Raw genomic sequence first — 21,155 nt, forward strand, 5'->3', positions numbered from 1 at the left:
TGTGTGTGTGTATATATATATATATATATATATATATATATATATATATATATATATATATATATATATATATATATATATATATATATATATATATATATATATATATATATATATATATATATATTATATATATATATAATAGTAACTTTTGGCCTATTTTTATTCCAAACTCGATTTATAGATATTTTAATCTAAATTAAATCAGCAAAATAAACATGGAAATAGCAAAAGAAAAAGAGAACACTGAATAAATGTCATTTCTAAATATCGAGGGGAGTCGCTCTCGTCAACGCTCCATCTCACGCTCTATCCATCTAAATCTGGCATCTCAGCCGTCCATCCATCCGAAAGGCTTGATAACATTCATCACGGTGATGGGCACGAAACAACGGTGAGCAGAGACGATCATGTCTTCCACTTCGACTGGCAGCCTTCCGCCCGGCGCTGGCGGAGGCGGAGGAGGGATCGGCGGCGGCGGTGGCGGCGGCGTAGGGGGTGTGGGAGTACGGGGCTGGCTGTCGGCCACGTCGGTGTCGTCGTCTGGGAAGAGGATCAAGAAGGAGATGCTGGAGCTCAATGCCGATCCGCCTGCCGACTGCTCCGCCGGCCCCAAGGGCGACAACCTCTACCACTGGGTCTCCACCATAATCGGCCCCCAAGGTCTAGCTAAACTCTTCCTCTCTTTATCATGTTCATCACCACCATAAACCCTTACGCTCTCATCATGTTGTTCTAATTGCTTCTTAGAGAGGCAGATACTTTGTGTTCTCTGAATTTACGGTTAGCAATGGTTTCTTGATTTAAGCTGACCTAAAAATTGCTGCAAGAAGGGGGCTGTTGTTTGCACTTGCAGCCCCTCTGGTTTCATTCATGATTAATGAGAACATTCTCATAAGCAGGCGCTTAATAAGACTTTTTCTTAAGGTAATGGTTTCTCGGGGCATATGCCCCTTGCTGCTTGAGATTTGGGGTGATTAATTCCTGCCCCTTGTTGTTTTGGACCTTGGAAAGTGAACATTCTTGTAACATGTACACTTGATATATTAAGGGATATGCTTGTCATGAACAACGTTTCATGTGTTTCTCCACCAAACAGAAAGAGGGAGAGAAAAGGGGAGGACGAGAAAAGGTGGAGAAGAGGAGGAAGACTATTTTGTCCTTTCTCATATTAGTACCTAAGCATCTTTCCTAGATTCTGGTAAGAACATGGTCTTACCAAAACTAGTCAGGGGCTACCCCAACAGTCGAATAGCCTTTGTGCACCTATAAATATATTTATTGGAGTTCCAAGGTATAATCTTTCCCATTTGTTGCTTCAACTCAGTCTGGCGACCTCACTCATTTAAGCATCCACATGTACGACATTGGACTCCCATGCCCTTTTCTTCTTGCGATTTTCATCATGTAGGCTCTTTTCCATAATGATCTCACTTCCTACTGTCTAGCAACTTGATCAGCAACTTCAAGATGGTCTAGATATTATGTGATCATTTGACTCGTTAGTCACACTCTATCCTCCAGTTTTAGTATAGCGACTTTTAGTTTGGAACTATCAAGATTTTTAGTTTGGCCATGAACAGAACTGATCTAAACATGAACTTTAACCCAGTATACCTAATATGCTCTAACCGTTTTTCTACTTACATATGCTTAAGGGGCTTTTAGTAAGGTTTTTAAGTTTTTCTAATTGCTGCCGTGAATCAAATATGCCATAGCTAGGATGCATGTCATATCTATCCTGCAATATTGGGAACAATTCTACAGCTCACTGTAAACGTAGTTTCTAAGAGTTCTGGTTGGTATGGTGATTCCATGGGGATTTCCTTTGATATATGAGAATCTCAGTCAAACACTCTTCTCTCCCATTTCAATTGGGTAGCTAAAAAATTCCAAACAGTTGAAAGGACTGGTAAATTTCAGATAGACATAAAATATACATGAAATCTCCTACGAAACATAAAATGTAGACTGAAATTTAAAAAATCTCAACTTGGGATTTCAAAAATGTAGGCATGCAAAATGGAATAATCTTGTTGGAACTTGGATTCCCATTATGGTAATAGTCCTAGGATTTCTAATCCCTGTGCTAAAAGATATCATGTGTTGATTCTTTTCATCATTAATGAGCTGTATTATATTTTCTCTTCAAAGATTACATATATATTTTCACCACGAAGTTTAATCCTCGATGCCTACCACATATGTTTTTTTATCTATCAATATTTAGAATAGATTTTCATACGAATGATAAGTACCTAAAGGATCCATTTGCCTGGAACCCTTGGTAGTTACCAACTTTTGTTATTATTTCAGGAACCCCATATGAAGATGGCATATTTTTTCTTGACATTGTCTTTCCATGTGACTATCCATTCAAACCCCCAAAGGTATGTGAAATTGGACTAAATAAAAAGACATCAAATTGTTGTGCTTTTGTTAGTTTATGCTTAATATTATTATACTAGACTTTCTAGCTACAACATTGTATTATTTCATTCAATCATATTGCATCATCATTTAGATTCCTCATTTCCTTTTACTTTTTATATACGTTGTTTCTTAACTGTCCAACATTATATTAATGTACTCACCTGTTAGAGATAGTTTTATATTGGCAAGGTCAATTTACCTGCCCTATGATATGCTAGACGTTGTCTTTCCCAATATCTTCCTCAGTTTTCCTGCTATTGGAAAGCAAATCGAAAGCTTTGGAGAAATGAGTAAATTGAATAGGCCAAAGATGATGTACATCTAAGCGCAACATCTTTAAGTAGGTTTTTTTAAAAATAGCTTTATTTGCCAGTATCACGATGAGAATACCATGCCTCTTCATTCTTGCAACCTATTGTAGATAGTGTATCCAAGTATCACAACTTGGGCACAAGTATTTCTTTATTATACTTTTTTTTCTCATTTTTTGTTTGTTTGAAGCATAAGCTTAAAAGGGTGCTATGTCGTTATTTGCAGAGATCCATTCAAATCTAACATAAATTAGTGAGCACCCTTATACAGTCAGCTTCATATGCCTAGGTCCATTGGTCCATGCATCTTCCCCTTGTCATGTTTTGTGCTTGACATTTTCTTGTACCTCATTAGTAAGACCAACCTAAGGAGGTTATCTAGACCACGATAGAGAAAAATAATTGAGAAGATATTATGAATATTTCTACAACAAATGTATGCTAGGATTCCATTGGTATATTGAATAGGTGAATCTGTGGAGAGATGATTAATACTCATAAAATAAATCGCACTTTCTACCTCTATTTATTTGTTAATTAAGTAGAAAATAAATTAAAATCAGACATTGTTTGACAACTACGTTGCTTAGATGATTGACACCCCGGTTTAGTCCTACATTGCAAATAAAAGGATAAATCTAATTGTACATAGGGATAGGGGTAGATGAGTCTACTACTATTAGCTTGGGTTTAAATAATTTGGATTATGTGGCTTTAAGCTCACTAAGTTAATACATTTGTCTGTTCATCAGAACTTGGTGATAGGCATGATGAGAAATCCAACTAAGAAAGAGCTACTCGTGGACGAGGCTTAAGGCACATCCCAACATGCAGCCACCAAGCTACCCCCTTAGGGTTTGCATCTAGATGAGTTGGTCTTTAGGCACTTGGGATTGATTATGGACCATGAGTCAATCAAGTCATGCTTTTATGCGAGGAATGATTCAGTCCACATTGGAAGTAGGAGGATGATTGTGATTGTATCTAGATGAGCTTACTTTCCAAAATTTTGGATTAAGTATCTTGACCCACCTGGTTTAAAACCAATCAGGGTAATTAATCAGTTTGTTGGTCGTGACAATAATAATAAAACAGGTCATTATAGTTAGAGTAGGAGAAGGAGGAGATGAGGAGGAGGTAATCAAGAAGAAAAGGGGAGGAGAGAAGTAGGAGGAGGAGAATCCCATGAGTCAGGACAATCACCGCCCTGTATCTCATATGGACCATCCCAAATTAAGTGGTCCATGTGCTGGTTCAGGTTTGATCCAGTATATACCAATAAACTTTGACATAGTTTTGTTGGTATTCATTAAAAAAGGTTGTGGTTGAAACCACTGTCTTTAATGAAATCAAAACTCTTATGTCAATATCAACAAAAAAGTTGTGGATGAAATCACCGCCTTCATTGAAATTAGAACTCTTACGTCCATGTTGAGGCAGAAATTAAAGCTTTGTACTGTGCTGATGAAGTCTTAAGTGTGCAATAGAATAGCTGGATTATATCCTGGTGCCATGCTAACACTGGGGCCTTGCAAATTTGGCAATTTATTCATTTAAGCATGTAAAGTGAGTAGATTGTAGTATAATTATATGCAAACTAGTACTCAGAAATCTGATTTAACTTCATTTGTTTAGTTGATGAAATGGATAACTCTAGATCCATATGTTGATCTCTTAAGAAGTAGTCTCCAATTTGAAATAATGATCTGGCTGACCTATGAAACAGCATCAATCATACACTTTTAAGCATGACCCAATGGCTGATGGAAAAGTCTCTCGGCATCTATACAATTCCATCCCAATAAAACTAAAAAATAAAAACAAAAGATTCACAAGAACAGAATTGATCATTCACTAGCAAGCATCACTACATAAAACTAGCATATTAAAAAACTTAGGTGGCATGGAAATTTTTTTTGAAAGGGATGATTAGGGGTTCTCATAACACTTCTTTTTATTTTAAAGGCAAGATAGATTAAGGAAGGGGGATGAGGGCTCTTTTATGTTTTATAGGTAATTTTGTTTTTCTCTCTTCCTTCATGAAATATGCAAATAGAGAACTTAGTGGAGAATATTGCCCCCACTCTAAAGTAAATGATCAAGGGAAGATGATAACACAGATACCCTCACTTTCTACCCTTGATGCATCTTGCTGCCATTTGGCAGAAGCTCACAGGAGTGACTAGAGCCAACAGCTGCAGCAGTGGCCCCTTCGTAAGCCTACTGCTGCCAGCAGTGGTGCGGCTTACTGCTTCCTGCAGTGATGCAACGACCCCTCACAGGTTTATTGAGACTAGCGGCAGCCCCTCGCAGGTTGTTGTGGCCAGCAACAGCAGTAGCTAAGGGAAGAGAGGACAGTGAATTGAAGAAGACAAGGGTGGGGAGGAGAGAGAAGAAAATGGAGGAAATAGAAGTGGGGAAATAAGGTGAGGGTATTTCATTAAATTGACAGTCTACTGATAACATTAGTATCAAACAAATATGCATGCATTTAATATTTGGTCAGATATAATTTTATATATTGCAATTTTCCTTTTAATTGTAGCTTCATCGTGCCTCAGCTTCTTTACCCTCTTTGTCTTCGTGTTTGTTGTCTTTTCATGCTGCTCAAAAAAACTGTAATGTTCTCATACAAGGGAAATTGATGCCAATCACAACCAATGTGTGTTGTGCACCACACATGTTATACAAAATATATATAGTAATAGCCTCAAAACAGCATTTGATATTCCTTAAAATTGGTCTCTTCAATTGTATTCGAGATTTCTGTAAATGCTTCATTGGCGCAAGAAATAGATGTAATAAACTGCTTGAGAATCCTGTCACATATGCCATTTTGGTTTTTTGTTTCTGTTATCTATGACAATTTTGGAATGTTAAATGGACAGATATATTGCGTTTGATATATCTTATATCAAAACCTTTAAATGGTATATATATTGCAAAACAGGTAAATACCAGAAAAGTTCTATCGTAATATATCTTGTAGTTTGATCGAGGGTGGCTGAAACTGCTTGTGAGCCTTTAGATTGTCCATTTATTCTTGACTGTGATTATCGTAAGCATCAGTAAGGCTAGCTATCTATCTGATGAATCACACTCATGATCAATTTGGCTTCAGGTAACATTTAAAACTCGGATTTACCACTGCAATGTTGATTCGGTTGGCGATCTGAACCTAGACATCTTGAAGGATGCGTGGAGTCCAGCCATGACAATCTCGAAGGTTTTACTCGCCATCAGATCAATCATCACAAATCCGGTTCCCTGTACGTCATACGTCATTTGTTTGCTAGTTCATCAAGGGCTTAGTTGGAAACGGCATGATATATTAGCATCTTTTCATCATTTCTGTTCCTTGTTCTCCTCTTTCTTCCCCACAGCAGATAACCCAGAGATCGCCGGCATTACGCAGTTATACTTGACGGACAGAGCTAAACATGATGAGATTGCAGCAGAGTGGACTAGACGTTTCGCCAGATAAGAACATGAGCTAAATATGATGTGATGGCATCATGTAAATAGTAACTATACGTTGAGTTTCGTAGAAGGTTGGTTGTATATATAGAGATTACAACCCACACAAGAAACCAGTTTGTAGAGAGACACTTGTATGTAGTATTAATTTGGTGCCCACAACACGTGAAGAATTTATCGAATTGGAATCTTACATGTCTCACTTGTAATTCCATGTAAATGGAGACAAATGAGTCGTTTCGTTGATTATTTTTACCGGTTTCAGATGGTATGCAACAATCTAACTTTCTTCGAACAGTTCATGTGATAGGTGAGATTCAACGACAAAAGAAAGATTCATGTATCCAACTTTACTTCAAACGTTACATCTTTGTTGTATTATAATCCATATTCATCAGTTCATGTATCAAACACTCTATATGCACAAAAACATAGTTCAAATGTGCCATATACCAAAAAAAAAGAATAGTGTGATAAAAATCAAAAAAAAATAAAAGACGTGCGACCTGCCAAATTGAGTTGATGCTTGATTATTCCACTTCCAAATCCTTTTACCTCGAAAGCGGTGGCAAAGAAACCACCTACATGGCATTGAAAGATGATGGTCGAGCGAACTTGGGCCGAGCTTTAGTGAGAGCCTACAGGTTTAGGCAAAAGAGTCTACTCTCCGATTCATGATCAACTGGGGTTGCTACAGCCAAGAATGCTCACCTCAAAACGACTAGTAAATAAACTATGGCTGAAATGAATCAAGTAGGCAAACAAACTGATCTTAGAGCAGCAAACACTAATATAGAGAAGTCTTAAGTTGAACAAATCGAGAAAGATCCAAACACTAATATAGAGAAGTCTTAAGTTGAACAAATCGAGAAAGATCCAACTGAATCTATCCATTCCCTAAAAACAACACTTGGGCGTAAATTCCCTCTCCTCCATAAGCGGAGAAAAAGCAAACGAAAGAATAACCAGAAAAAAAAAAAGGACAAAAGGAAAGACAGTCCATCAGAAACGATACACGCTGCTGCCGAAGCTGAACCATAGGCCTCACCGCCTCCAACAAACCCTGTTACAGTTGAATGACGTGAGATGTACAGCTTTCAACATCATTATACATCTATTCCTTCCAAACCAACGGAACTCAGGCAGCTTGGAGTAAAAACTGATCCTAGGATTGGAAATGTCCACAATCACAGCCCCACTTTTGGCGAGAAGCACTTGCTGTGAAAAAGCCATGAACCTAGCCCTCACATTCGCTGACTCACAGAAAGTAATCGGGAGTTCTGCGAGTCACATCCGGCTCTCCTCTTCTGGGGGCTGGCTCAAACTGCAACAGAAACACCAATCAACAAGAGGTCAATCCTAAATAGTTTCCATCCACAAAGACAGCCGGAGTTGCCAGAAGAAATACAAGGTTTTGATTGAATTGTTAGAACTTCACAAAAGCAAAGAACCATGCTGCACTGATATGGGAAACACGCACATGAAATAGAACTCACCCTGCAGACACCTGCTTGGTGGTGCATGTCAGGTGTAGGAAGTTTCGCCTAAACACAACTCTAAATTTAACATTTTCCCAAAAGACATTGTTGGAAATCATCATGGGACCTTACATAAGCCTAAGCCCACAACTAGGATTTGATTAATAGTGTTCACTGTCTGACCAGGCACAAAGGCAACTAAAGACTTTCTTTTACAAAGCTTAGTAACCCATTTGGTTCTACGTTATGGATCCTTGATTCACCTACATGCCCATTCCGGCACAATATTGATACGAGTAACCATTAAATATCAAATACATACAAAGTAAACATGTACAAACATACACATACACAAGCATTTTGTCACACAATACATAAATATATATAGAGAGAGAGAAAGATCTACCTGGATGAAAGTATGCCCCTTGCAGTCATCAACTTCCAAGATGGAGGCCATATTCCCACACCGGTAGCAATAATTTGGAGCACTAAATATAGTAACTACCTTTTGGTCCTGTTTTAGGCAATTGAATTATCAATTCAGTCATTGAACTTCCAAGAAGTCAATGCAAAAACAACATAATAAAAAAATTAGTTACATGTCCCCAGTTGTATCCTTCCATGACTAATTGATGTGCTCTGGCTATCAGCTTAAGGTTATTGGTATGGTTGAACTGCTCTGATATATCCTGAAAATACAATTACCTGAAGCTGCTTAATGCAAAGACAGGACATTGCAACCACAAAGAAAGAAAAGGTCTTGCATTATACTTGGCCAAAGGTATATCCTGCACCCCGAGGAGAAATACCCCAACCACATCTGTCATCAGGATCAGACCATAAAAGGTCACACATAGGCCCCTCATGTGGAACCTCTTGAACACGATCAAAGTTACGGATGTTATCAAGAGTTTCAATAGATGGAGACAATCCACCATGAAGGCAAAATATTTCCGATTCAACCTACGCAGACAGTGAAAAAAGATATTCAAGTCAGTCAATTTCATGAGTAATGACTCGACGATCAAGAAATCATCACCAGCTAATATGCATCGAGGCATAAATACTCGGACCATACAGGGAAAACTCAGATACTCATGAAAATCATTGCACACATTCACATTATAAAATCAACCCTTATGCAGACTGATTTTCTGCAATGGAGAACTAATGGAACTCCTAGCATCAACAAGAAAACCAACATGAATTTAATTGATAAAACACCTTGTATCAGTAACTTGAGGTAAATTAACCATCATAACAGAAGAAAAAATGACATACAAAACAGTATATATACGTCCATCAATACTTGTGATAATTTATCTCAGTTGGCATTAAATGTTCAGAACAATTTCAACAAAAAGATTAAAACAAGCTTCCAACCCATATCAACCATTTCTTAGGAAGCACTTTTCAACACACAAAGCTGCGACAAATCCACATGTTGACATCATATACAAAGAAGTCATTGGAACATGTTGATTAAATACAGTTTTTTCCAACACCAGGAATAAATCATAAAAAAAAAAAGGGTTCTAGTATTAGCTTAGAGTTGTTGCACATCCAAATCAAACCGAAAATTTAGCAGAAAACTGCATGATAGTGGCATCCAGAATAAATATCCATTGCCAGGAGCTAATAGGAATAGTTCAAGTACAAACCAGTGCTGTCAAGGGGAAGTAATCAAACAAATCTGTAAAGATCTTCCATACATTTGCATTACCATATCTGCAATTAAATAATGCAGGAAAATATTGTAAGGAACAGATAGTTAATACAATTACATGTAAAAACCAGAACAGGATTAAATTGATTTCTCCTGATTTAGAAGTACATTAAGGTTGCAGATCAAGATGCATCATGGTTCTACTTCGAGAAAACAAAACTCGCAAAGATTCCATGACAATGATGAATTTGGTACTAAAATCACCATATACAAGTTGCATACAGATAGATGCTCCACTAGCTTGACTATGATTGGATCAATGAGACCTTAACCATACTAACCCCTTCTAAAGCAACTCTACTCTTGCCTTAAAACTGGGGGGTGTTATAGTTGTATATCCATTCCCACAATTAATGACCAATTTGCTATGTTATATTCATTGGTCCAACAACAGTTTATATGACTGACATATCCAATTATTGTCATTACACTAAACGAAGTCCCATAAATTATAGCATATAAACTGGTCAGTGGTGAAAATGCCAACAGCATCAAGAGTTGGCATCTGGAAACTATTGATGCACTTACAAAACTTTTAATGTGTTCCTGCACCACGCTCTTGCTCTAAAAGTCCTCAAGCCTATGGCTTCACAGCAGCACTATCTGCACGTGCTGACACTTACTACAGAACAAGTATCAACAAATAAGTATAGCAGAATGCAAACAGCATAGCCCCGTATCAGGCCTAGCAGTTATCAGTTAATATAGTTTACTTGTCTCCTAGGCAAAGCAATTCTCAATTCTTCAGTCAACAATCTTCAGTCTTTACTCCTAAGGGAAAACAACCAATTCTGGGACACAGCATGAAGCACCTGTGACCTATACTGTGCTTAAAGATGTCATGGAAGTATTGATAAACCTGGTGACATATACTGTGCTTGTAGAACAAGAATATAACTACATGACTGCACTTTGCAGTAAACTACTAAAATATAATTATAATTATAATTGGCCCATTTAAAAGTTTATAAAATTGTTTTTGAAGGAAAAATGTTAGGAAATATGGTACTGCATATCACGCACATACCATGTTGAAGAGATATCAACCTTGCACGATAATAACATCAATCATAACAGCTGCAGTAAATAGCATTACTCTAACAGCTGGAAATTGTGTATTTCCATAAAAGCACAATATAAAGACTAAAAAGAATAAAAATGCCTCCGTCATCAGAAGAACTCTGTTATTTTAATCCTTGTTCTCCGTCAGTATAGTACCACATGGAAGAAACTAAAAACATGTCACACAGAAGGAGGCAGTATCATTTTTCATACAATGGCATGCATTTAGAGTGAATGGAACTAGACCAAAAAAATGTTGACTACAGTTCACTTGTATCTACTCTTTATAAATTACAGATAAAAACAAGGATCATTTATCAATAATAAAAATCAGCCTTTTGAATCTTTTAAAAGAAACCATTTGTTTAAATAGGTCCAGGCATGCACTGAGCAGAGTAAATCTAGCATGTTCCTACCATAGGACCACTAGATACAGCTGGACGGTTGGTTGGTGACTGGTCTACAGACCAATAGGGTGATTGCTAAACATGGAGCTTTGTTCCCCATGGAATTGCAGGACTCCCCCCAAACCCAGCTGGTGTTGAAGAACTTTTATTCAAATTCCAAACGATGGAGAAGCTGACGTCTGGCTTGCTCAAATATATAGGTTGTGGAGCTAATGCTAATGTCGGGTAGGACAATTGGTTATTTGATGCTCTTATTGCTTTAAAACCTACTTTTCTAAATGTGAATGCTAGTTGGCACATATTCATGTAGCTGATCTCCTTTAAGATGGCTCTTGGGCTTATCATTTAGTCCTGTGGCAATGAGCAGGATTATTGATGTCAAGGTTCTAGATCTTGCTCTGGTACCAAACCAGGCCACACATACCATGTGTTGGCAAATCCTAATCTGACAAGCATGGCTCGAACTGGAAGAAGAGAAAGCAGATGAGGAAGAGGAGCAGAAGGCGGTGCAAGAAGACAATGCCAAGGAAGGGGAGAAGAGGTGGCATGTGTATCTTGAGGAGAGGACGTGGTAGGATCAGTGATTTAAAAAGCGCTAGGCGCCAAAAAGCGCCAAGGTCCAAAAACGCCGAAGGCGCTAAGCGCTCGCCCGAGCGAAGCGAGACGCTAAAATATAAAAATATATAATATAATTAATAAATATAATTATTTAAAATTTTAAATTAAATTATGCTATTAAATTAAGAAAATCTATTAACAGTATTGAAAATTAATAATTTCAAATAAACCTAACAATATTAACAGTATACAGTATATTGTTAACAGTATACTGTATACTGTTAACAGAAGGAGAAGAAGTGTAAGGGGGTGCTGAGCCTACTGACTGAGAAAAGAGGAAGCAGCAGTGGCAGCGGAGTGTAAGGAGGCAGCGGCAGTGACGAGCGACAACAACGGCAGCGACGAGCGGCGACAACGGCAACGACGACAGCGGCAGCGGCAAGAAGCAGGAGCGGGAGCAAGAGCAAGAGCGGCGAGCAGCGGGAGGCGCGAGCGGCGACAGCGGCAGCGTTTGCGAGCAGCAACAGTGGCGACAGCGGCAGCATTTGCAAGCGGCGACAGCGACGAGCAGCGGGATCGGGAGCAGCAACGGCGTGGGTTAGGGTTCGGTTGTCACTTATAGCAGTTTTAGTTGGTTCGATTGAACCAACTAACCATCACATATAAACCATCAGTTTTAGTTGGTTCAATCCATTTTGATGTCGAAAATAGAACAAACACATACACTAGTTATATTGAAAAAACTACATTTTCCATATGCGCATTCTTCACATATAAACATGTTTAAACTTTAAACTATGAATTCTGGTACAGAGTTACCGAAAGGAAAAAAAAATGTATCGATGATCCTGATAAAAGTGAGCAAAAAATAGTGTATTAGTTAGGAAGATGAACAATTGGTTCCACAAAAGGTGAGAACTTACTTTCTTAAGCATTCATCATAAAATCCATAAACTTGTGTAATCTGCAATGTGATGCAATAGTATTTAGTTTAGATCTATAAGGAAAAAAAAGTAAGACAAAAAAAAAGATATGCTGATATATCTAATCTCCAGTGCAGTCAATTTGATTTGGTTCATTACAAAAAAATATATCAAGCTACAAAAATATAGACCCAATAATGTCAGCAAAAATAAGAAAGAAATGACATGTACCTGACGACTCTCATGATTTCCTCTAAGAATAGTGATTCGCTGAGGATATCGCACCTTGAGGGCCACCAAAAGCTGGTCATACCAATCAACATGTTATATACAAGGATGTAAAGTTACATAAACAAATAAACAGAATGTTCTAACAGAAGCAAAGATGTGCATCCCAATTAGAAAATTTTATTCATTTGAGTTCAACACTTAGAAACATGGCACACTGTAACATTCAACTCAGATGGCATAAAATGAATATAGCTTATCAGAGAACTTTGAAGATAAAATTCAAATTTCTGGGATTCTATCCTCATGAAAAACTTAGCTTATACCATGGTCCCAGCACAAGGTCAACCATATGTTCAAGAGCAAGGTCAGTAGATAAATTGCCTCGAACCACAAATTTCTAGAACTTCACAAGAAAACAATATCTTGTTTCAATATGATATTACCATTTAACTTTGCCAGCCACACCATTCAAGGTTAAAAATAAAGTGGCAAACATAGAGCAATTCAAGTACATAAATGCATGTACAGACACAAAAGTAACGCCACAGAGAGGTACCATTGATCACCATGTCATGCAAATCGATGATTAGGATTATATAGAGTAGCATGTAGATATACCTGAGGCGAAGCAACTAAATGATGTATATTAGGAATGCCAGTAATGGAACAATGGCATCATCAAACATGAACATTTATTCCATGTTGGGACACGTACCAGTATTAAAAAAAGAAGAAAATCAACCTAAAAATTAATAGATCTCTACAACACTAGCATCCACCTATTTCAAGTCAATAGCATTAAAGTTTTTTTAACATGTTTTCTACATGCTAAACAACATAAGTTAGACATAGCTGTCCCACACAATAAAAGAAACAAGTGATGCCTTTTATCAAATACTAAACTTGGAAATGGCAACAGGTATATCACAACATTCAGTAGTTCCTATGAGGCACGTATTTTGACACTACATAGCATACATGCACAACAGAAATAGAACACTTGCAGCATCTACAATATTGCATGGAGAGTAGATTGTAAAAACCTTCTAAAGCTAATAAGGAATGCAAAAAACTTGTATTTCCGAAGTAACTGAATTGAATAAGAAGTTTCTATGCCATCTAATGATGCACATCATGGACTGCTTATCATCTTCTGTTTGTATTTTAAAAGTCTTTGCACACGTATATACATATATGGACATGAATCTCTTTGTATATTGTAAAAAATATCTATATTATGTTTACTCTTTTGACCATTAAAACTTTGGTTTTTTTGTCAAAGGATGGGTAAAATCTGCACACAGCTTGAATTTTAAAACCTTGGTCCTGATCAAAGTCCTGTACTTGACTGACATCTAAGCAAAATAATCACAAATGCCCCTATCAACCATAAGACATACTTCCAACAAGAGCAAATAAATTTATAACCATATCATCAGCACCAATATCCTGAAATAGATGGGAAGACAACCAACAAATAACAAGAGGACTTAATATTAACTTGAAAAATCAATAAAGAAACAGATTAAACTATTTCAAAGTGAAACAAAACAAGAGATATTTTTTCTTTACTACTCATAACCGTATATCACAACCGTATAAAAAAACTTAATTTTTTTATGGGTTGATATAACTGATGGTTTAATGGTATTTCTTAAGTTTTTTATCTTCTTAAATAAAGACCAAATGAGAGTGCCTCTTTACAAATTCATGAGAAAGAATAGTAAAGTCTATTATTATAAAGTTTTAACCTCCTAAGACAAGCAATACATTTTTTTAATTAGACTCCAGGTTACCAGTATATTTGTCATGTATATGCACAACTATATTAATAATATGAGCATAATGAACTGATAATAAGTATATGATAAATTAATGTTAACTCAGGACTAATTTGATTACAAGATATAGAACCATTTCATCAGCATGTACTATATTAAAATGTAGGCCTTCATATCTTAACAGACTAAAAAGTCTGTTGACTTACAATTGAGAAGTTCATAACTACTTGATCTAACCATGGGTTGTTAGTAATATAATTTCCTTTACACTAAGTTGTATTTCCTAAGTTAATACTCTATAGTTTCTAATTTATAGCACTCCTGAAGTGCCTCTTAAGCTGCAATTTCAGCCAAATGTTGAGCACACAATTTGCAATTATCTGGAACACAGCATACCCCATCCTCTTGTCAGTACATTGCTCGAATATTATCATTGACACAGTATTGAAGCATATGCTTTGCTATACATACCTTATTTCAGCCCATAACAGAATTTTTGGAGTTAGAAAATAATCCATGATATTTCAATACCTGAAATAACATTTGTATATTATCGATTTCTAGTTAAATCCACTATATTGCAATCGAGATCCCATCTCCTTTGACTCAAAAATAATTACAGCCCATAGCTACAACTTCCCATGAGGCTAATTCCAGCTTCAACTCCCTTCATCCTCCACTGAAGAACACCTCATCATTTACAAGGAGCATTGGCAGTGACACTAACAAGAGACCAAAAAGGTCCGAGGTTCCTTCTTGCCCTATAAACACACAAGGAAGATGCTGATGATCTGTTTGGGAGAAAAAGAAAATGTTAACATTCACGAGCGCACCAACAATATCTAACTGATCACTTCTTACAAACAAAATATTGTTTCATATTTTGTGAAATATTTACATTTAACAAATGTAATACCATGTTCTTAGTTCACAAATTAATGCTACAAAGTCCTAATTAATGCCCTGAAGTCAATTTGATATTCATCCATAAACACTGTGCACCCATTTGTTTTTTTAATGTATTGAGAACCTCTCACTACAGTATGTATACTCCTAGTGATTGTTAATCATAAAATAACTATTAGAAAGTTAATTGCCATTCACAGAATAACAATTAGAAAGCTCTTAGTACCATGATGAATGCTACAAAGTCAATACAAGTAATACTATAAATCAATATAAAGAACATAAATCAACTTGACCCTCTATTATCTCCAGAAGAACTATTGAGAAAATAATCAAAATTCTAGAAACTGACATTGATCAATTAATCTTTCATGTCACTGTAGCATGAATCCTGTGCAATGCATAGGTTGACAGCTAGTTTGAAAAAACTTTATGAACGCGGTCATCTATATATCCAATGCATAATTGGAACAAAGGAAATTTTATGCAATGAGATATTTCAAGAAAAACCACATGGAAAGTTATGGGTAGTAGCACAAGGTACTTGAAAATTTGTTTACCACTCCATGTCAATAGCTACATACTATACTGACATGGAAGTGACACATCAAATAGGTAAAATTTTGCTTTTTACAACTTGATGAACATGTTCATACTTTAGCCCGATCAACTTGCTTGGCTAAGATAAAGGACATAAGTTCAATAAACTTGCCTTATGCTGGGCCCATGGTTTTAATCAAGGCAAGGTGTCTAAATCAAACCATGTCACGACCCTCAAATAGTCACTGACTCACTGTATTCCTTTTGGTCAGAGGAGATTGAGACTTTGAAATAGTCCAACTAAACAAGGTATTTTTCCCATTTTTCTCTCCTTTTCTTTCTTTCTCCTAGTTGCTTTTCTTTACACTTTATTATCCTCAGACATACCCATGCCAACATGGCTATTCTACATACCTTACCAACAGCAGTGCCTAGTGCTAGCAGCCAAAGGCATTTCAATGGAAGGGAGATCCTTGATAATACCTACTTTTAACTTGCAATTAAAGCTAGCAATATCTCCACATGTGCAATGTACATGGAAATGTAGCGGAAATCATTTCTTTAGTGTTCTTGTTTACAATTCACAGAATATATCTTACCGAGACGAATGCTTAGGATTATATCTACCAATGACAATGACCTTAAGTGCCTAATCCTGAATATATGAATTAAGAAGGTTTTCACATTATATCTAGAAATGCATCTATGACGTAACCAACAAAAATCCAAAGCATGGTTTCTCCGACCAAGGACCAGTACCATACAATATAGCTCAGTAACGGTCAATAGTCTTATTTCATGAGATCAAGTGATACATGGTAGTATACCATCCGGTGTTTAGATACCATACTGATCCAACAACTTATCAAAATCAAGATTGAACCTGTATTTAAAACCTTGCTCCAAAGTTTTATTGAAGACAGAAGTCAAGCAAATTTTACTTCTTTGCTGCAGGAAGCAACATGTATCAGAGGCATAAATGCCAAAGAACTTACAGAAGGCAACCAAGAACACTTGCTGACAAGCAAAGCACATATATGTAAGCATGCATCATATAAGTGTATGCTTACAAGCATTCTCCATGATTACAAACAAAAATTGCTTTTGATAAAACAACGTATCCAACATCTTAATAAAATCAGAACAGGTTGTCTATGCTAGGTTTGAAAGAAAAAGCTTCCTGCCCTGGAAGCAGTGTAGTCATGCATTCTAATAAGAAAATGGCACAATTTTTGTCTATTAAAGTCAGTACCCCAGATATGTAATGAATTCAAATATTACTTGCAATAACAGCATAACAAATAGTATAGTCTATAGTTGACAGCAAAATAAGAAAGGAGAAATTTTCTTACCGTAACAGTTTCAACAGAATAGTATCCACGATCTACATAATCGCCCATAAATAAGTAATTTGTATCTGGACACTATCAACAATAGAAAGGTATCATCAATCCCACAGCTAGATTTAGAAGCACAACTTGTACTATCTATCCAGATACCTAAATCACATAGTTTCATCATATTTAAAAATAATAGAGGTACATACAAGCAGAGCAGCTAACAAAATGTAGTACCTTCCCTCCAATTCGAAACAGTTCTGCAAGATCATGAAATTGCCCATGAATGTCACCACATATCGTCACAGGACTCTTCACAGGCTGCAATGAAGTAAATTACGTCCGTTAACCTGGCCCAAAAATTATTCATCTATTTCATCAGTGTAAGAATGGGAAGATGCACCTATTTATAGATCAGAAGCTACCAGAAACAAAAGCAATCACATGAAAAGCAAAACTTAAAGGCATACAAGTTGATGATCGAGAGGAAATCACTATCGAGCATGTCTGATGGGTTCAAATCGCATGCTTGAAAATAACCTTCATAATTGAATTATAACAGAGATCTGCTAGCAGCAGTTGACTGCCCTCACAAATCTTTACATTGATCAGGGCTACTTATAGGTTTGCAACCTTGTGCGGTACCTATGAGACAACAGATTGAATGTAGGCCTCCCAAAATGTACTAAAGGCAAGCAAATGTTTCCACCATATAATTAGATGATGGTTCAGTGAAACTAGGGAACTTGTTTCTTACAAAAGTCTACAATGTTTATTTTTATTTCTAGTTAGGTTGAAGCGTAATGAAAAAATGATAAATTTAATTCCAAGACTTCTTCCAATAAAATATAGGGTAAGTCTTAGTGGAGCACATTCAAAAATTCAAGTCACAAAAAAACTTATTTTCTTGTAATGTTAAGCTTATGAACAAAGACCTTTCCCAAATCCCATATTGGCGGGATCCGCATGTGCTAGACCACCAGTTTACTTCTTCAAAGTAGATGAACAAGACATTCAACAAAATAAGGTTATATGTATCACAAAACCAAATAATATTATGGTAGCCAGTGTCTAGCAAACATTATAAAGAAACCAAATCAAAACAGCAAAAGTACCCGATGTGACAGGAATTAAAAATAATCACAGATTAAAGAAGAATAACGCACGGACTCCCATTAATATAGGCAAGAAATGCCTAATTATTAGCTCCAAATAAGTTAAGAGAACTTTGAACCGAAAGATCTTAAAATCAACTTATTTTAGCAGATAATTGTGAAAAACAAGGCAGCCAAAATATTTGAAGCTAAAATCAGGATTATGAACTTGAAAGCATCTGAAAGGAAAAAAAAAAGGTGGAAAATTTAGAGCTGCCACTTTCTAAAATATTAAATGATGAAGCATTTGAACACACTAAAAGTACATTTCTTTCAGAAAGGGATGTAATAAAGGAACAAAAAGGCTAATTTAAATTCTTTGACCCTTAACCATAATTCATCAGCATTCAGCAAGCTAAAAAATCAGATACTTTTACTGTCATAACAACTGAACAAACCCGAACCGTATCTTAAGAAGCTATCATGAAAGTTGAAGGTCCTGCCACAGCCAGCCAACAGGCAAAGTGCTCAGACTCCTTTTATCCAGAAATTTATAGAAACAAGAAATCCTGTGATCAATATAAAATTGGTCAATAAGTATGTCTTACCTGAACATTGCTTTCTTCCATCAATACCTCTTTGGCCTTCTCACACAAAACCCTAACCTATATGACAATATTATTATTAGATCTCGAGACAAAGTTCATGATCAAAACCACAATTCTACCAATAACTCATAAAAAAATGCAGAAGTCATAATCAGATGTGTAATGTACAAAACTGAAACAAATTTGTCTTACATATTTATACAATTATTCTTAAGTGTTAGCCACAAGGGACAATAATAGATACAAGAAATTTGCTTCCACAACAGACAAAATAGACAATTAGAAATGCATATAACAAATTTAACAAAAAACTTTCTTATGGCCATTGCAAGCCAGGGACCACAATTTTGATGTATTTACATGCACATCTAAAGTGCAGGGAGCAGGAAGAAGTTCAGTGAACTAGGAAAACAGTCCATCCTGTAATCTTAAAATATTTTGGGATGTAAAAAACAGCATGACTTCTGAAGGGTCACAATCAAGAAGGTAAGGGAAGACAAAAGAAAAAGGAAAAGGAAAATAAACTTGGTTCTCAATTTAGACAAGTTCCTGCCAGACTCAAGCAGTTGATCAAAAGTTTGGAAGATGCAAAAAAATCAACACATTGATGGTCTAGAACATAAAAGTTGATGCTTAGTTTTTTGTAGAAAGATTGATCTAATCTTACCTATCTTTGCTAATCCATGGGTCATCACAAAACTAAGGCAAGCGTCTTAGCCATCACCACCCACGTCCGCATTTCAGGTTCATGTAAGAGATGCCAACTCTCCATAATCCTTGAGTAACCAATGCAGCAAGAATGCCATCTTTGCTTTATTTCCAATTAATAATTTGAAATTACATATAAGAATTAGCATGCTCATTTATCTGTAGCCTTATACAGGTGTGCCCATCTATTGCATATAGGCATGAGTTCTCTATCTGTAGATATATGTTTCTTCCAATTCATTAGTATGCATTTCCTTTTACAAAACCTCATTCTGAACAGTTTTCTATCTTTAAAAACATTATTAAAGCCAAAAAACCTTACCAATCAGAGTCTTTATTGCATGAATTATGACAATGAACGAAGCACTATAAATTATGTGAGACATAAACCAATTAACTCGATATCATTTCTCACATTTAACAATCTTAAATTTCCTTATACCTTGCAACTGAACAACAAAATAATAACTGAATAAAATACATTATCCCAACAGATCAACCATATGTCTCTCGTATAAATCGTTAGGCGTCTACAAAGGAAAAATAACTTTGATCAGATCCAGCATAGGTAACCAAATGTCCACAGAGAAAAGGCCTAAATTCCTCGGAAATACTACCTATTTCTTTGCAAAACTAGTATTCCTAGATCGTACACTAAGTCCCTAACTTTCTAACAGAAAACACATCAACCGACCCTGATCCGTCGAGATCCACGGGGATTCGACCACCATAACCAGGATCAAACAGCAACCGCCCATAAAATAAGCGTTTAAACACAATCGCACAGCGATCGGATACGTCGAGAAAGAACAACCTCCTGCTCGGAGAGCGGCTTGCACTGCATGAGCTGCTCGATCTGCTCGTCGAGGTTCCCATGGCGGCTGGGCGCCGGCAACGCGTTTGCGCTCATCTTCCTCTCCTCTGCAGCCCGCGGGACGCCACGGGACGCGAAAAAAACCCTAACCCTAGATTTCTTCGTCGCCTCCCGGTTCCAAGGCCCTCCCTTTCCCTCCTTTCCCTTACAGAAATCTTTCCTTCCCTCGAAGGCGAGAAATGGCGGAAGAGCCAAAAAGAAAAAGTAGGGGAAGAAGAGTGAATTAAAAGAGGAGGAAATCAATCGATCCTTCGTCCATTTAATCGTGTCGGGGAGAGGGTTGGAGTACTAAAACTGTGTTCCCGGAATTGTCAAGGGATTAGCTGTATGGACTCAAGCAGCATTAGAGTTATGTTATGCGGTGGCAAAATTTCAGTGGTGGATTCTTAAACGTTTGTCGGGTGGGTCTTGTCTTTGGATGGTTAATTATCGCGTAGGCTGCTCGGAAGGACATTGCTGAAGAGATGCGCATTGCAATATTTACAATTTTACCATCAGTGACATGTACGCTTGATGATCTACTGGAGCTTCTCCCCTTACAATCATCTCACCTGAATTAATTAGACATTAAGATCAAAATTGCATCAGTACGAGACATTGTTCTTTTTGTTAACAATGAATGGTAAGATCATAAAATTCTTAGATTCATGGATGTTTCTACTATAAAAAAAGTTATTTCGACCTTTGTTTATCATCCATGA

The 21,155-nt window shown here is 36.7% G+C and overlaps 2 protein-coding genes across 5 annotated transcripts; one reads left to right on the forward strand and one right to left on the reverse strand.

Moving 5' to 3' along the window:
- Positions 1-350: 350 nt before the first annotated feature.
- LOC135584994 (constitutive photomorphogenesis protein 10-like) lies at positions 351-6,470 on the forward strand. 4 transcript variants are annotated; one of them, XM_065176823.1, is made up of 4 exons: positions 362-663; positions 2,317-2,390; positions 5,866-6,013; positions 6,160-6,470. In XM_065176823.1, exons 1-4 carry the CDS (start codon positions 411-413, stop codon positions 6,180-6,182), a joined length of 498 nt encoding a protein of 165 aa, XP_065032895.1. In that variant the 5' UTR covers positions 362-410; the 3' UTR covers positions 6,183-6,470. The 4 variants fall into 4 exon arrangements, with proteins under 4 accessions (XP_065032894.1, XP_065032895.1, XP_065032886.1 ...); XM_065176814.1 differs by having other exon boundaries at positions 363-663; positions 6,128-6,470; XM_065176817.1 differs by having other exon boundaries at positions 363-663; positions 6,131-6,470.
- A 559-nt stretch (positions 6,471-7,029) lies between these two features.
- LOC135663346 (serine/threonine-protein phosphatase PP2A-2 catalytic subunit-like) lies at positions 7,030-20,710 on the reverse strand. Its single transcript, XM_065176813.1, has 11 exons — positions 20,395-20,710; positions 18,873-18,929; positions 17,408-17,491; positions 17,186-17,257; positions 12,607-12,678; positions 12,376-12,416; positions 9,361-9,427; positions 8,471-8,662; positions 8,299-8,388; positions 8,106-8,213; positions 7,030-7,545 (listed from the first exon to the last, which is right to left on the reverse strand). The coding sequence occupies exons 1-11, from the start codon at positions 20,488-20,490 to the stop codon at positions 7,480-7,482; spliced, it is 945 nt and encodes a 314-aa protein (XP_065032885.1). The 5' UTR covers positions 20,491-20,710; the 3' UTR covers positions 7,030-7,479.
- Positions 20,711-21,155: the final 445 nt, after the last annotated feature.

The sequence above is a fragment of the Musa acuminata genome, chromosome BXJ1-4, assembly GCF_036884655.1.
Source record: "Musa acuminata AAA Group cultivar baxijiao chromosome BXJ1-4, Cavendish_Baxijiao_AAA, whole genome shotgun sequence".
Taxonomy (NCBI): domain Eukaryota; kingdom Viridiplantae; phylum Streptophyta; class Magnoliopsida; order Zingiberales; family Musaceae; genus Musa; species Musa acuminata.